Source organism: Ranitomeya imitator, chromosome 7 (genome assembly GCF_032444005.1).
Source record: "Ranitomeya imitator isolate aRanImi1 chromosome 7, aRanImi1.pri, whole genome shotgun sequence".
In the NCBI taxonomy this organism is placed as follows: domain Eukaryota; kingdom Metazoa; phylum Chordata; class Amphibia; order Anura; family Dendrobatidae; genus Ranitomeya; species Ranitomeya imitator.
Window position 1 is genome coordinate 88,490,540 of NC_091288.1, and position 17,887 is coordinate 88,508,426.

The 17,887-nt window shown below is 44.8% G+C and overlaps 1 protein-coding gene across 1 annotated transcript in view; it reads right to left on the reverse strand.

The window, feature by feature from the left end:
* Positions 1–17,887, reverse strand: part of QNG1 (Q-nucleotide N-glycosylase 1) — a 67,163-nt gene that overhangs the window by 12,579 nt on the left and 36,697 nt on the right. The window contains exon 3 of the mRNA XM_069733610.1: positions 7,474–7,733. Coding sequence (XP_069589711.1) covers positions 7,474–7,733 — 260 coding nt within the window. The remainder of the gene's footprint in view (positions 1–7,473; positions 7,734–17,887) is intronic.

Sequence of the window (17,887 nt, forward strand, 5' to 3'; positions counted from 1 at the left end):
CCACTCAGGGAAACTATGGTACTCTGGTATAAGCTGGGATCGGCGGCGGAGGGTTCCCGAGTTCATTTAGGGTGACCAGCTTCGGACTGGTCATGTGCCTTTAAGACAAGGGAATGCTAGTCAAATGCTTTTAAGACCAGGAAATGCTGGTCATGTGCCTTTTAGACCAGGGAATCTTGATCATGTGCAGCTAACATAAAAAAAAAAAAAAAACATGAAGAGCAGACCTAGAGTCTGCTCTTCATGTTGTGTAATCTTGATCATGTGCCTTTAAAACCAAGGAATACTGGTCATGTGCCTTTAAGACCAGGGAATACTGGTAATTTGCTTCCATTAAGACCGGGGAATAGTACGGGTCATTCGTGTAAGTACAGGAGGGAAGAGAGAAGTACTTCCTTACTCGGCTGCAGAGTCATTGTGCCCCTTTAATGCAAAAAACCATTGCCCCTGCCGGCCGGGTGGACCAAGATGGCCACCGTTAGATGCAGAGGTGATAAAGTCTCGCAGAGAGCGAGAGGAGCCATTTTGGGGGCGGAGCCACAGATGCGATGTGAGCGGAGCCACGTGACTTCCATGAATAGGCCCAAGCTGGGGCCTAAATTTCTGCAGCCGGCGGGAGCAATACCAGGGGTAGAATAGAGGGGCAGTGGGCCAAGAAAAACGAAAGCTCCCGTGCCAGACAGAAAACTCCAGAAAAGATGGGCAAGCCGCCTTAGCGCGCCATAGTGTGGGCGCGACTTCCGGGATGTGGCCTACACATCGGCTGAAGCCGGGGGCTAAATTTTTGCAGCCGGCCGGAGGGAGGTGGGCCACAGGGAAGCTGCGGCTGCCTGTCAGTATGTTAATATCCCACTGCAGGGGCCCATCGCTGATTGGATCCACTCACAATTGGTGCGCGTCCCGGCTTGGAGCCACCGCGGATGACTGTGCTGTTCTGCTGCAGGTCAGGTATTGCAGCGTGGACGGTGCAGGGATAAAGCGATAACCCTCAATCCATCATCCCTTTGTTAGGGAAGTGGAGAGGAACCGTCCGCCTCCTTGTGCCATCCGCTTTCACAGTGGTGGGACAGTGGGGGCTGCTCGGACGCCAAAGAGAGGGGCCTCTGTTGTCTGAATTGTATGGTCTGTTGTTTGAACCTCTGCCTACGTTGAGCGGGGGTGCCACTGCGCAGGAATTAGGGTGCCAACCTCTGCGGCAAGGTAGGGTACAGCTAGTTTGTAAATCAGGGATATTGTACACCCTGTATATTTCAGCCAAACAATGGACATTGTTTTATGGTCGTATGTGTGATGTGTTTGTTGTTTTTTATTATATGACTAGATGGTGGCCCAATTCTAACGCATCGGGTATTCTAGAATATGCATGTCCATGTAGTATATAGCACAGCCACGTAGTATACAGCACAGACACGTAGTATACTGCCCAGTCACGTAGTATATTGCCCAGGCACGTAGTATATTGCCCAGTCACGTAGTATATTGCCCAGCGACGTAGTATATTGCACAGCGACGTAGTATATTGCCCAGCCACGTAGTATATTGCACAGCAACGTAGTATACAGCACAGAGCCACGTAGTATACAGCACAGACATGTAGTATACTGCCCAGTCACGTAGTATATTGGCCAGTCACGTAGTATATTGCCCAGTCACGTAGTATATTGCCCAGCCACGTAGTATATTGCCCAGCCACGTAATATATTGCCCAGCCACGTAATATATTGCCCAGCCACGTATGTAACAGGTTAAAAAAGACTTAAAATAAAAATAAACATATACTCACCTTCCAAAGGCCCCTTGAAGTCCTGGCGCCTGTGTGCGTTGCACGCGGCAGCTTCCGGTCCCAGGGTTGGTATGAGCGCAGGACCTGTGATGACGTTGCGGTCACATGACCGTGACATCATGGAAGGCCCTTCTCGCATAGTATCCTTGCCACCGGAACCTGCCGCTTGCACTGCCGAGGAGAGAACGCGACGGCGGAGGGTGAGAATCACCTTTTTTTTCATTATTATTATTTGTAACATTAGATCTTTTTACTTTTGATGCTGTATACGCATCTTCAATAGTAAAAAGTTGGTCACACAGGGTTAATAGCTGCATAACCGGAGTGCGCTACACCGCGGTCCATTAACCCTGGCATTAACCCTGTGTGAGGGCTGACTGGAGGGGGCACTGACTGCGGGGAGTAAGGAGCGGCCATTTTTCCGCCGGACTGTGCCGGTCGCTGATTGGTCGTGGCTGTTTTGCCGCGACCAATCAGCGACTTGATTTCCATGACAGAGGCCGTGACCAATGAATATCTGTGACAGACAGACAGACAGATGGAAGTGACCCTTAGACAATTATTTAGTAGATAGGATGCTCCATAGACACATTTGCCCCATATAATGCTGCACAAATGCTGACTATGGCCCCATAAGATGCTCCATAGAGATGGTGGCCCGATTCTAACGCATCGGGTATTCTAGAATATGCATGTCGACGTAGTATATTGCCCAGCCACGTAGTATATTGCCCAGCGACGTCGTATATTGCCCAGCCACGTCGTATATTGCCCAGCCACGTCGTATATTGCCCAGCCACGTCGTATATTGCCCAGCCACGTAGAATATTGCCCAGTCACGCAGTATATTGCCCAGCCACGTAGTAAATTGCCTAGTGACGTAGTATATTGCTCAGCCACGTAGTATATTGCCTAGCCACGTAGTATATTGCCCAGCCACGTAGTATATTGCCCAGTCACGTAGTATATTGCCCAGCCATGTAGTATATTGCCCAGCCACGTAGTATATTGCCCAGCCACGTAGTATATTGCCCAGTGACGTAGTATATTGCCAAGTCATGTAGTATATTGCCCAGTCACGTAATATATTGCCCGGCCACGTAGTATATTGCCCAGCCACGTAGTATATTGCACAGCCACGTAGTATGTAGTACATTGGTCAGCTACGTAGTATATTGCCCAGCCACGTAGTATATTGCACAGCCACGTAGTATATTGCACAGCCACGTAGTATGTAGTATATTGGTCAGCTACGTAGTATATTGCCCAGTCACGTAGTATATTGCCCAGTCACGTAATATATTGCCCAGCCACGTAGTATATTGCACAGCCACGTAGTATATTGTACAGCCACGTAGTATGTAGTATATTGGTCAGCCACGTAGTATATTGCCCAGCCACATAGTATATTGCCCAGTCATGTAGTATATTGCCCAGCCACGTAGTATATTGCCCAGCCACGTAGTATATTGCCCAGCCACGTAGTATATTGCCCAGTGACGTAGTATATTGCCCAGTCATGTAGTATATTGCCCAGTGACGTAGTATATTGCACAACCGCATAGTATGTAGTATATTGGTCAGCTACGTAGTATATTGCCCAGTCACGTAGTATATTGCCCAGCCACGTAGTATATTGCCCAGTGACGTAGTATATTGCACAACCGCATAGTATGTAGTATATTGGTCAGCTACGTAGTATATTGCCCAGTCACGTAGTATATTGCCCAGCCACGTAGTATGTAGTATATTGGTCAGCTACGTAGTATATTGCCCAGTCACGTAGTATATTGCCCAGCCACGTAGTATATTGCCCAGCCACGTAGTATATTGCCCAGTTACGTAGTATATTGCACAGCCACGTAGTATGTAGTATATTGCCCAGCCACGTAGTATAATGCCCAACCACGTAGTATATTGCCCAGCCACGTAGTATGTAGTATATTGGTCAGCCACATAGTATATTGCCCAGTAATGTAGTATATTGGCCAGTGACATAAAATAAAAAATAAACATATACTCACCATAGTCCTGGCTCCTGTGTACGGTGCACGCTGCAGCTTCCGGTGCCAGGGTTGGTATGACTATGAGCGCAGGACCTGTGATGACGTCACGGTCATAGCAGGTTCTTCTCGCACAGGCCCTGTGATGAAGTCACGGTCACATGACCGTGACGTCATGGCAGGTCCTTCTCACGCAGGACCTGTGATGGCGTTGCAGTCACATGACCGTGACATCATGGCAGGTCCTTCTCCCATAGCATCCTTAGCACCGGAACCTGCCGGCTGACAGGACGCGATGTTGGAGGGTGAGAATAATGTTTTTTTTTTTTTTAATTATTATTATTTGTTACGTTAGATCATTTTACTATTGATGCTACATACGCAGCATCAATAGTAAAAACTTGATCACACAGGGTTAATAGCTGCGTAACCGGAGTGCGTTACACCACGCTCCGATAACGCTGGCATTAACCCTGTGTGAAGGCGGACTGGATGACTGGAGGGGAGTATGGAGCGGGCATTGACTTCGGGGAGGAAAGAGCGGCCATATTGCCGCCGGACTGTGGCCGTCGCTGATTGGTCATGGCAATGGTCGTGGGCATTTTGCCACGACCAATCAGCGACTTAGATTACATGACAGACAGAGGCCGCGACCAATGAATATCCATGACAGAAAGACAGACGGAAGTGACCCTTAGACAATTATATAGGATTTGTTAAAAGTTAAGTCTTATTGAGTTTATTTAGTTTACTTTTTGTATATAGTGCTTTAAGTCGATGAATACTACTCTGATTCTGTTACCATCGAAGCCAGGGACCTGCTGAAGACTCCATCGCCTCATTATTTGTATATCCTATAGTTGGGCTTTATAGGTCACTAATGTGTAAATATATTGTGACACTAAGTATGGCAGGGCGTTGATCAAATGAGGGTAAAGTCTCCCTGGCTGACTAAAAATAACCCACGTTTTACCATTCCGGAAAAAAACCATATTTGGTATTGCTGCATCTGTGACTGTTTGATCTTTCTAAATATGCAATTATTTAATTGATACATACCAATTCATCTCATCCCACAAAAATGGAATAGAAAGTGGTTAGAGTCGTATGAACACCAAATGGTGCCAATAAAAAACACACACACAGCTCCAACCACAGAAAAAGAAAAAAAATTCCTGGGACTTAGAAAATGTGACAAACCAAATGTAGACTGGTTGTGAATGTAAGGGATTAAAGACTGTAATCAAACATACAATACTCTACAGAAGATGAGTTTTGGGATAAGGTTTATTGTAAATGCAGCGGGCTCCAGGAATAGTATTTTATGCCTAAATCCTGAGAGAGCTCGCCCCTCGCCCACATATTATACTGTGTTCACTTCTCAAGGAAAATGTCAGGGTAAAGTAATGAACATTTGACACATTTTTAAATCCACAGGATGTTCATTATAATGGTGAACGCCTCACTCAGAATAAGCTGTGGATTAGATCCTTTTCAGTTGAGGTTGATCCTAATTTTTTTTAAACCTGCAGTGGATTGGCCATGGTGCATTCTACAGGGGAACAGCTTATGTGTAGACCTAAAAGAAGACTAATACTTAGAAAAGAAGAATAAAGGCAAATAAAATAGAGAATTGTGCTTAATATTAGTCTACAGGATTTTCTATTTTTGGCTACTGAACAGGTATGGGGGACAGTGATGGACGCAGTTAAGAGCTTGGCGTAATGATCTTCATGTCCTACTGTAGACAGGACAGAGGGGGAGGCTCCTGGTACAGCATGAGTAACCATTACACGAATGTAAGCCGCAAGTGCAGATATCGATGGGTTTGGTCAACACTCATGCCGGCCAACTGATTGTCAGTCAAGTCAATTGGGATTGTCCAATTTGGAACTACTGATCGCTTTGTTATCCCAGAGACAAGCTGCTAGCAGAGAGGTCCCTCAGTGGCTTTCTCATAGAGAACACACAGGAGCACTCTGCCGATCGAGCGCACCTGTGTATGGAAGAGGCGGCCGAGATGGTTCTCAGCAAAACGATCGACCAAAGAAACATGCAGCCGACAGCTGTCTGATGTGAATGGGACCTTAAAGGGAACCTGTCACCCCGTTTTTTGAGATTGAGCTATAAATACTGTTAAATAGGGCCTGCGCTGTGCGTTACTATAGTGTATGTAGTGTACCCCGATTCCCCATGTATGCTGAGAAATACATTACCAAAGTCGCCATTTTCGCCTGTCAATCAGGCTGGTCTGGTCAGGTGGGCGTGTTCACAGCGCTCTTTTCTTCCCCAGCTTTCCGTTGGTGGCGTAGTGGTGTGCGCATGTCCAGAGTTCCGACTTCCCTGCGCCCACGTGAAGACACAGCGCGCGATCTGCGCTGTAATCCCTTGCATCGGTGGGGGCGGCCATCTTCCTGTGGCCGCGCGTGCGCAGATGGAGTGCTCTGCTGCACGGGGCTTCAGGAAAATGGCCGCGGGCAGCCGCGCGTGCGCATTAGAGATCGCGGCGGCCATTTTCCCAAAGCCGAGCATCTCGGCTTTGGGAAAATGGCCGCCGCGATCTCTAATGCGCACGCGCGGCTGCCCGCGGCCATTTTCCTGAAGCCCCGTGCAGCAGAGCACTCCATCTGCGCACGCGCGGCCCCAGGAAGATGGCCGCCCCCACCGATGCAAGGGATTACAGCGCAGATCGCGCGCTGTGTCTTCACGTGGGTGCAGGGAAGTCGGAACTCTGGACATGCGCACACCACTACGCCACCAACGGAAAGCTGGGGAAGAAAAGAGCGCTGTGAACACGCCCACCTGACCAGACCAGCCTGATTGACAGGCGAAAACGGCGACTTTGGTAATGTATTTCTCAGCATACATGGGGAATCGGGGTACACTACATACACTATAGTAACGCACAGCGCAGGCCCTATTTAACAGTATTTATAGCTCAATCTCAAAAAACGGGGTGACAGGTTCCCTTTAAGAACGGTGACATCACAGCGTTTACTGACCGTGGGAACATACTCCCAATATATCTGCAAACAGGAGATCACTTTTTTTCCTACCCAGAAGCCAATTTTCAATTAGCTTCTTTTCAAGTGACAAAAAACGCATGCAATGAAAAACGCATCAAAACTGCATGTGGAAAAACCGCATTAAAAACCCAGGTGACCTGCCAGTGACCTCAGATGCAGATTTCACCTGCGTAAAATACTGATCCATTCCTGATCGTGTGCACATACCCTTAAGAGTATGTTCCCACGGTCAGTAAATGCTGCAGTTTGGACACTGCGTATATCCGCAGTGTCCAACCCGCAGTAGCCGGATATTACAGCATAGTTGATGGGATTTCAAGAAATCCCAACTCCACTCTGCGTGCACCAGCACCCGCGGCTTCCCTGTGGAGACGGACATGCGGCGCGTCTTTCCACATGTCTATTTATCTTGAAGAGACGCTCAGTCTCTGCAAGATAAATATCACCCATACAATGTATTGGACGCGTGAATCCGCACTGTTCAATGAACACCAGCGGAATAACCTGCGTTCAAAAGCCGGCGGCGCTTTGGACGGAGCAGACGTGTTCTGCGTCCAAAGTGCTGCCGATTACTGACTGTGGGGATGTAGCCTTAGTGTCTGATGAATGCTTTCGTTTAATCTGAGCTACATTTAAACATAATAAAGTATTTTTTTTTTACCTGGAAGATCCCTTCATCCCGATAGGATGGAAAATTCTCTACGACCAAATGCATTAGATTCACTGCACTCCTCGCACTCATTTTCAGGCAGTTTAGAAAGGAGCCATCAAACTTCTCCAGGAGAATCTTCCCAGTCTGGTGAAGGATCTCTAGACGTTCCTCGATCATTGGGATAGGAAAATCAGAGTCACTGCGCAGCACATGTTTCAGCTGGTCCATGGTTATGTTGGAATAATAAGAGGCAGTGGTCAGGGGTATCCCTGAAGAGAAAAAGAACAGAATAAAATTGTTGCGCATGCTGTGCCAATGGAGATAATAAGTCTGTGTGGGGCACACGTTGGCAATATTAAAAAGTGGAAAAATTTTAAAACTTAGTCAACACATTTTAAAGGCATTGCAAATGCATTATATTATAATAATCTAACAAAAATTATTAAACATGTTGAAATATTTCTGTTCACAGTACACAGATTACCCCATTTTGAATTCTCACCTAGGAGGGGTAGCTAGCCTATAAGTCAATGTCTGAATCTTTAATGTGTCTTACAACATGACCGGAGATAAATATCAATCCACAAACTCATTTACATAAAGCGTGTTTCGGATGTTTGCCCCTCATCAGTATGGAGCTGGGCAAAATAAAAAAGCAAAGAGAGGTCCGCTTACCATTTCATATCAACGATGTATGGAAACATCACATATCCTTATATCGCAAAGTGTAAGGAGCCAGTTGCCTAAAAGGGGTTTCATATGATAATTCTTCAAAACCAAAGCAGTGCAACACCCGCTACTGTACACCTCCTATCAATTGTGTAAAAACACTGGCCAACAATAGGAACAGAGAAACCCACGGCACACACATGTGCATAATCAACGTTATTACTGGCAGGGATTATACATTCAGGAGTGCACTAGTGGGAATGTGCTCGCATCATAACAAAGAGCAAGTATGTTCGAAATGCGTAGGTTTTGATCTCAGCAATACCATCATTGCTGTGTTTCTGTCGTTGTTTGAAATATTTTTTTTAATGGGGTAAAATAAAAGAAGGGGTTTTATTACGGATCCCAGTGCATGTTGGCAGTGTTGTGAAGAAGTACAGCGCAGAGTCTGATGGGCTGAGGCAACACCTTTGAGGCAACATGGGGGAAGTATTGATTTCTTTACGGGTACATTCCCACGTTCAGGATTTGCTGCAGCTTTGACGCTGCGTATTTATGCAGCGTCAAAAATGCAGGGGCCAGATGTTACAGCATAGTGGATGGGATTTCTAGAAGTCTTATGTCTACTGTGTGTCTATGTGCGCCTGCGGATCACCCGCGGAGACTGACATGCGGCACGTCTTTCAGATCCGCAGCATACCAGTTTCTTTCGTGGGTTTAAATGAGGATTTTCCCTACAGACTTGCATTAATGGGGAAAATCTGCATGTGATTGCATAATAAGTGTGGAAATAGTGCGGACATTCTGCAGTGTCAAAACCACAGCAGATCCTGAATGTGGGAACGTAGCCTTAAAAGGACAGCTGAGCAAGCATGGAATCCTAGAGGTAATGCTCCATGGAAAAAAGGATGTGAAAGTTCATTTTCATATTTCTTTCCCATAGATCTTGGCCTGTAAGGCCATGTGCACACGTTGCGGATTAGGCTTAGGAATTTCTGGTGCGGCTTCTGCCTCTCCTGGCAGAAAACGCACCTGCGGATTTGTCACGTTTTTGTGTGGTTCCGCAGCGTTTCTTGTGCGTTTTTGCTGCGGTTTCTTTGCGGATTTGCTGCGTTTTTTACCCCTGCGGTTTTCTATAATGGAATGGGTACAAAAACGCTGCAGATTCACAAAAAAGAAGTGACATGATACTTCTTTTAAACCGCAGTGTTTCCGCAGCGGATTTTCCGCAAAGTGTGCACAGCATTTTTTTTTCTCACTGATTTACATTGTACTGTAAATCAATTGCGGATCTGCAGCGTTTCTGCACTGCAAAAAACGCTGCGGATCCGCAGAGAATCCGCAACGTGTGCACATACCCTAATTCTCCTCACTCAGCTGTTCTCTTAAAGCAGAACCAGTACTTACCCCCACGCTGTATAAACACATATATGGAAAATATTGTTCTTTAGAAGATATGAACAATGTTTTGCCACAATCAATCATATTTCTTCATTATGATACTGAAAAAAGTGGAATGTGATGCTAGTCACTACTCATGGACAGACCAAGAGGCAGAGAAGTCAGACGTTCAGGGGTCAGAAGCAAGAGCACGTAGAAAATCAAGGTAAAAGACAAAGACGTAAGTCAGGTCACGGTCCGGGGTCAAAATACCAATAGATAGCAGATCAACGCAAGAGGACAAGATGAAGGGATAGTCAGAACACGGTCTATACAGTCAGGCAACTCAGACAAACACTCACCAGGAAGCACAAACTACGTCTGGTAGGGATCATAGGCAGACAGCTCAGTTAAGTAGCTGGGCGGTCACCAGAGCAGAAAACACCAGGAGAAAGCTCAGCACCTCACAGTCACAGATTGGATGGCCGGGCCATGGGTTTCTTAACATTTTGCACTTCTGACTGCCAGGACAATTTTCGCACCTTTGATGTGTACAAAATTAAATTTAAATTACCAAATAATAAATTGATATTAACCCCCAATACTGATATATTTTCTGAAAGTGCACATCTGGCAGATTATCACCCCACCTCCTTAAATAAAAAAAAGTTTACTATCTTAAGTTGGTTGTGGCTATATAATCTTAGGTTAAAAATTAGCCCTGAATCGCTCCTGTAGCTGCGATCCAGGATGAGAAATGCCCATTAGTAGCCAGGAGGTATCTCACACGGCAGGGAAAGGTTTACGAACGCCATCAGCAAATCTTATACAAATCTGAGCCATTAGCGTACACAAGGCATTTATTCTGTAGATTAATCTACCCATCCGAATGTTGCAACTGTACCACTGTCTCACAACAGGCAACGGTCCACAAGAAAATGTAAAAATAGTGAATATTTACTGTATTATAATACACATAAGGCCACGTTCACACGATCAGTATTTGGTCAGTATTTTACCTCAGGATTTGTAAGCCAAGACCAGGAGAGGAACCATCAGAGAAGAAGTATAATAGAAACACGTCACCACTTCTGGTTTTGGCTTACAAATACTGAATGATACGGCTAATATCGAGCCATCCAGGAGTTCCAGAAGAAGCGGACACCTCTGCCATTGCTCCTTTACAGTTTACAGCTTTGCAATATATATACAAGTAGTCAATCCATTTAAAGACTAAAGTGAAATACAGTATATGACTATTATTTAACCACGTAAAAAAGTGATGACCTTCATAACCAGCCCCATAATTATGTCTCTGAGATCTGCCAGCCACCTGGGGCACTGCCAGCTCCATTTTCCTTGCACAAATTAATAATTCTTACGAAGCCATTATCTACAGTTCCCTATGTTATCAGACCAACCCTAATCTAAATATCATTACCGAAGATAAAGCCTGTGAAGAACACAAAGCCTTGACTGCTCTTTCTTATCCCATAGAAACATTAAAGGGAACCTGTCACCCCGTTTTTTCAGATTGAGATAAAAATACTGTTAAATAGGGCCTGCGCTGTGCGTTACAATAGTGTATGTAGTGTACCCCAATTCCCCACCTATGCTGCGAAATACATTACCAAAGTCGCCGTTTTCGCCTGTCAATCAGGCTGGTCAGGTCGGGTGGGCGTGGTGACATCGCTGTTTCTTCCCCAGCTTTCCGTTGGTGGCATAGTGGTGTGCGCATGTCCAAGTGCCGAATCCACTGCGCGTAGGTGAAGAAAAAGCGCGCAATCTGCGCTATTACCCTTGTCATCGGTGGGGGTGGCCATCTTCCTGAGGCCGCGCGTGCGCAGATGGAGTGCTCTGCTGCACGGGGCTTCAGGAAAATGGCCGCGGGATGCCGCGCGTGCGCAGATGGAGATCGCGGCGGCCATTTTCCTGCAGCCGAGATGCGAACTCGGCTTCAGGAAAATGGCCGTCGAGATCGCCATCTGAAAACGCGCGGCATCCCGCGGCCATTTTCCTGAAGCCGAGAAGAACCATCTGCGCCCACCGATAAACGGCTGAATAGCGCAGATCGCGCTATTTTCCTTGAAGCTGCGCAGTGGATTCGCCACTTGGACATGCGCACACCACTACGCCACCAACGGAGATCTGGGGGAGAAACAGCGCTGTCACCAAGCCCATATGACCTGACCAGCGTGAGTGACAGCCCAAAACGGCGACTTTACAAAGGTATTTCGGCAGCATAGGTGGGGAATAAAGGCTCCAAAATACACTAATGTAAAGCCCAGCTCTGCCCCTATTTAACGCTATTTTTAGCTCTTCTTGAAAAAACAGGGTGACAGGTTCCCTTTAAATAATTTGACTTTTTATTTTTAGTCACATTTGAACCTGCGATGGTTTCATCGCTGGTACAACACACTGCAATAGTCATACATATCAGTGTAGTTTTCTGCAGCCGTCTCCAATTAAGCTCATAGAATGACAAAGAGCCCATAATACTGTATGACAGTATAGATACCATGGATGTAATGACCACGGCATCTAAGCATATGTGCACACAAAGCCCCCAATACATTGAGACTGGCGTTACACTCAGCGTAGGGAAATACGGTCCGTATTTTACAGGCGTAATACACAGAAACGATCCCAAAACAGTGATCCGTATGTCATCCGTAGGCAGGGTGTGGCTGCGTATTTTGCACATATAAACCTCAGTATGTAATCCACATGGCATCCGTACGGCGAGATTTTCTCACCGGCTTGCAAAATGGACATATAATGGATCCATGGGCTCAAATATTCGTGAAACCATCTAATATTCGTGAAAACACACACACACACACACACATACATATACATATATATATATATATATATATATATATATATATATATATATATACACATACACATATATATATCAGTGAGACACATATGTATATTTATACTTCATACAGAGATAGATAGCAGAAAAGCTGGTAATTCAATTGCCGGCTTTTGCTATCTCCTTCCCAGACCCGACAGGATATGAGACATAGTTTACATACAGTAAACCAATTCATATCCCTTTTTTAGTAGAGTGTGTGTGCAAAATTTGGGGGCTCTAGCTGTTAAAATAAAGGGTTAAATCACGGAAAAAACTGTCGTGGGCTCCCGCGCAATTTTCTCCGCCAGAGTGGGAAAGCCAGTGACTGAGGGCAGATATTAATAGCCTAAAGAGGGACCAAAAGCAACTATATCCCATACCTTTCCGGCGCTCAGTCACGTCCCACGCAGTAAATCCATCTGAAGGGGTTAAATAATTTTACAGCCAGGAACCTGCTAGTGCAGCTGCTCCTGCCTGTGAAAAGTGGAGAATGAATGGAAAGCAGGGGAAGGTAGCTACCTAGACTTGCGGTGCGGCGCCCCCTGCTGGCATAAGCTCATATGAACTCTAGCGTGAGAAAATATTCAGAAAAATTCCCACACTAGAGTTCATATGAGTTTAAACCAGCAGGGGGTGCAGCACCGCAAGTCTACAATGCTACGTTCCCCTGCTTTCAATTCATTCCCCAGATTTTACAGTCAGGAGCACAGCTGCATTATTTAACCCCTTCAAATGGATTTACAGCGTGGGACGTGACCGAGCGCCGGAAAGGTATGGGATATTGTTGTTTTTTTCTTTTACAGAACGAGGGTCGTCATTTGGATTGAGCGTATAATAAAGCTATTACAACACCCTGTGTATTTATTTCATTAAAATACTTTTTTCCTAATGTGTGTGTTTTATTAACCATTTACTACTATTGGATTAATAATGGAAAGGTGTCTTATTGACACATCTCCATTATTAACCAGGCTTAATGTCACCTTACAATAGCAAGGTGGCATTAACCCTTTATTACCCCATATCTCACTGCTACAGGGGAGTGGGAACGGAGTGGCTAAGAGCCGAAATAGGCGCATCTTACAGATGTGCCTTTTCTGGTGTGGCTGATATTTTTAGCCGAGGGGCAATAACCATGGACCCTCTCCAGGCTATTAATATCTGCCCTCAGTCACTGGCTTTACCACTCTGGTGGAGAAAATTACGTGGGAGCCCACGCCAGTTTTTTCTGCGATTTAACCCTTTATTTTAACAGCTAGAGCCCCCAAATTTTGCACACACACTCTACTAACATTAGTAGTGCGGAATATGTAAAAAAAATAAGGGATTGATAAATAGGGAGATTCTGAATGCGGTGATACCAAATATGTGTATGGTTGATTTTATTTTTATTGTTTTATTTTGAATGAAACAAAAGGGGGGTGATTAGAACTTTTATACTTTTTTCATATTTTTAAAAACATTTTTTTTTTTACTTTTGCCATGCTTCAATAGTCTCCATAAGATACTAGAAGCTGGCACAACTCGATCAGCTCTGCTACATAGAGGAGATGGTCAGATCGCCTCTATGTAGTAGAATTGCTGACTTGCTATGAGCGCCGACCACTGGGTGGCGCTCACAGCAATCCGGCAATGACAACCATAAAGGTCTCCAAGAGACCTCGGGTTGTCAAGCCGACACACCGGTGACCCACGATCATGTGACGGGGATCACCAGTGTGTGTATTTCCGGCGTGATTGCCAGAAGCGCCATTTAAATGCAGCTGTCAGCGGTATTTAACTAGTTAATAGCCGCGGGTGGATAGCAATTCCACCCACGGCTATTGCTGGCACATGTCAGATGTTCAAAACAGCTGACATACCCCGGGAAAGATGCGGGCTCACCGCCGGATCCCACATCAAAGGGAGGGTATCCGACATTAGCGTACTATTAGGCCTGATGTCGATAAGGGGTTAATGGCCCCGACCTGACAGTGTCTGTAGGTTACTGACCACAATCCTGCTGACAGGTTTGCTTTAAACTGAAAAAACTCATTATTTTCGACTGTCGCAAAAAACTTCATATGTACATTTCGTAAGAGTTGCCTGCTCAGTTTCTGCTCCAAAAACTCACATAGATCATACCCTAAGGGGCAGCTCGTTATGACCAGGAATACCTACAATCCCAATAGTTAGGGGCGAGTATCAGCTGTACATTACAGCCCACAATCAAAATGCAGCATGTGAGTGTTTTTCCAAAAGGTTTCTCTATAAAAATGACAAAAAAAAACAACAAAAAGAATTACAAAATAAAATAGACCATTACAAATGCTTGTAAACCTAGAACAACCACAAAGCACGATTCAGATGGCTCTAATGAGGCTGCATTTTATGGTTTCTATTATAGCTATGAGTCCTGGTTTAATCACCCCCTACAACAGTGGTTGGGTCATCCATGGTCAGGCTGGATGATAAACTGTAGCTGCATTGTAGCTGTCTGAATGAGGCTTTAGATTGGTTATACCAAAAGAAGCAAGAAGACCATGGAGAAATCACCAACCACACAACTGAAGAACCGATATCAAATCTTTGTAGAGGATGAAGATGGCACACCTAAGGATGAAGCAATACCAGCAAGCAAAAAAGAAAAGGGCACACAGCAACAAGTGACAGCAAAAAGTACAGCCAAGAAGCAACGAAGAGTGGTGGTGGTGGGAGACTCACTACTGAGAGGCACAGAAGCAGCCATCTGCAGACCGGACATAACTGCAAGAGAAGTATGCTGCCTTCCAGGTGCGATGATCAAGGATGTGACCGATAGGATACCAAAGCTCTTCAACTCCAAGGACGTCCACCCATTTCTTCTGATACATGTTGGCACCAATGACACGGCAAGGAAGGACCTACCGACAATCTGCAAAGACTTTGAAGAGTTGGGGAAGAAAGTAAAGGAACTGGATGCACAGGTAGTTTTTTCTTCTATCCTTCCAGTAGACGGGCATGGCACCAGGAGATGGAACAGGATCCTTGATGCAAACAACTGGCTAAGACGATGGTGCAGACAACAAGGATTCGGATTCCTGGACCACGGTGTGAATTACTTGTACGATGGACTCCTCGCCAGAGACGGACTACACCTCAACAAACCTGGGAAACACACATTCGCCAGAAGACTCGCTACACTCATCAGGAGGGCGTTAAACTAGAAGAAGAGGGGACGGGAAGAAAAACATTAGACTTGAACAAAGAAGATCCAGGAAAACATACTCAGAAGGGAGGTAAGAACATTTCTAAAACAATCCACAGCGAGGAGATTGGAACAAAACAAAATCCTCTAAACTGCATGCTCGCAAACGCCAGAAGCCTGACAAACAAGATGGAAGAACTAGAAGCAGAAATATCTACAGGTAACTTTGACATAGTGGGAATAACCGAGACATGGTTAGATGAAAGCTATGACTGGGCAGTTAACTTACAGGGTTACAGTCTGTTTAGAAAGGATCGTAAAAATCGGAGAGGAGGAGGGGTTTGTCTCTATGTAAAGTCTTGTCTAAAGTCCACTTTAAGGGAGGATATTAGCGAAGGAAATGAGGATGTCGAGTCCATATGGGTCGAAATTCATGGAGGGAAAAATGGTAACAAAATTCTCATTGGGGTCTGTTACAAACCCCCAAATATAACAGAAACCATGGAAAGTCTACTTCTAAAGCAGATAGATGAAGCTGCAACCCATAATGAGGTCCTGGTTATGGGGGACTTTAACTACCCGGATATTAACTGGGAAACAGAAACCTGTGAAACCCATAAAGGCAACAGGTTTCTGCTAATAACCAAGAAAAATTATCTTTCACAATTGGTGCAGAATCCAACCAGAGGAGCAGCACTTTTAGACCTAATACTATTTAATAGACCTGACAGAATAACAAATCTGCAGGTGGTCGGGCATCTAGGAAATAGCGACCACAATATTGTACAGTTTCACCTGTCTTTCACTAGGGAGACTTGTCAGGGAGTCACAAAAACACTGAACTTTAGGAAGGCAAAGTTTGACCAGCTTAGAGATGCCCTTAATCTGGTAGACTGGGACAATATCCTCAGAAATAAGAATACAGATAATAAATGGGAAATGTTTAAGAACATTCTAAATAGGCAGTGTAAGCGGTTTATACCTTGTGGGAATAAAAGGACTAGAAATAGGAAAAACCCAATGTGGCTAAACAAAGAAGTAAGACAGGCAATTAACAGTAAAAAGAAAGCATTTGCACTACTAAAGCAGGATGGCACCATTGAAGCTCTAAAAAACTATAGGGAGAAAAATACTTTATCTAAAAAACTAATTAAAGCTGCCAAAAAGGAAACAGAGAAGCACATTGCTAAGGAGAGTAAAACTAATCCCAAACTGTTCTTCAACTATATCAATAGTAAAAGAATAAAAACTGAAAATGTAGGCCCCTTAAAAAATAGTGAGGAAAGAATGGTTGTAGATGACGAGGAAAAAGCTAACATATTAAACACCTTCTTCTCCACGGTATTCACGGTGGAAAATGAAATGCTAGGTGAAAGCCCAAGAAACAATGAAAACCCTATATTAAGGGTCACCAATCTAACCCAAGAAGAGGTGCGAAACCGGCTAAATAAGATTAAAATAGATAAATCTCCGGGTCCGGATGGCATACACCCACGAGTACTAAGAGAACTAAGTAATGTAATAGACAAACCATTATTTCTTATTTTTAGGGACTCTATAGCGACAGGGTCTGTTCCGCAGGATTGGCGCATAGCAAATGTGGTGCCAATATTCAAAAAGGGCTCTAAAAGTGAACCTGGAAATTATAGGCCAGTAAGTCTAACCTCTATTGTTGGTAAAATATTTGAAGGGTTTCTGAGGGATGTTATTCTGGATTATCTCAGTGAGAATAACTGTTTAACTCCATATCAGCATGGGTTTATGAGAAATCGCTCCTGTCAAACCAATCTAATCAGTTTTTATGAAGAGGTAAGCTATAGGCTGGACCACGGTGAGTCATTGGACGTGGTATATCTCGATATTTCCAAAGCGTTTGATACCGTGCCGCACAAGAGGTTGGTACACAAAATGAGAATGCTTGGTCTGGGGGAAAATGTGTGTAAATGGGTTAGTAACTGGCTTAGTGATAGAAAGCAGAGGGTGGTTATAAATGGTATAGTCTCTAACTGGGTCGCTGTGACCAGTGGGGTACCGCAGGGGTCAGTATTGGGACCTGTTCTCTTCAACATATTCATTAATGATCTGGTAGAAGGTTTAAACAGTAAAATATCGATATTTGCAGATGATACAAAACTATGTAAAGCAGTTAATACAAGAGAAGATAGTATTCTGCTACAGATGGATCTGGATAAGTTGGAAACTTGGGCTGAAAGGTGGCAGATGAGGTTTAACAATGATAAATGTAAGGTTATACACATGGGAAGAAGGAATCAATGTCACCATTACACACTGAATGGGAAACCACTGGGTAAATCTGACAGGGAGAAGGACTTGGGGGTCCT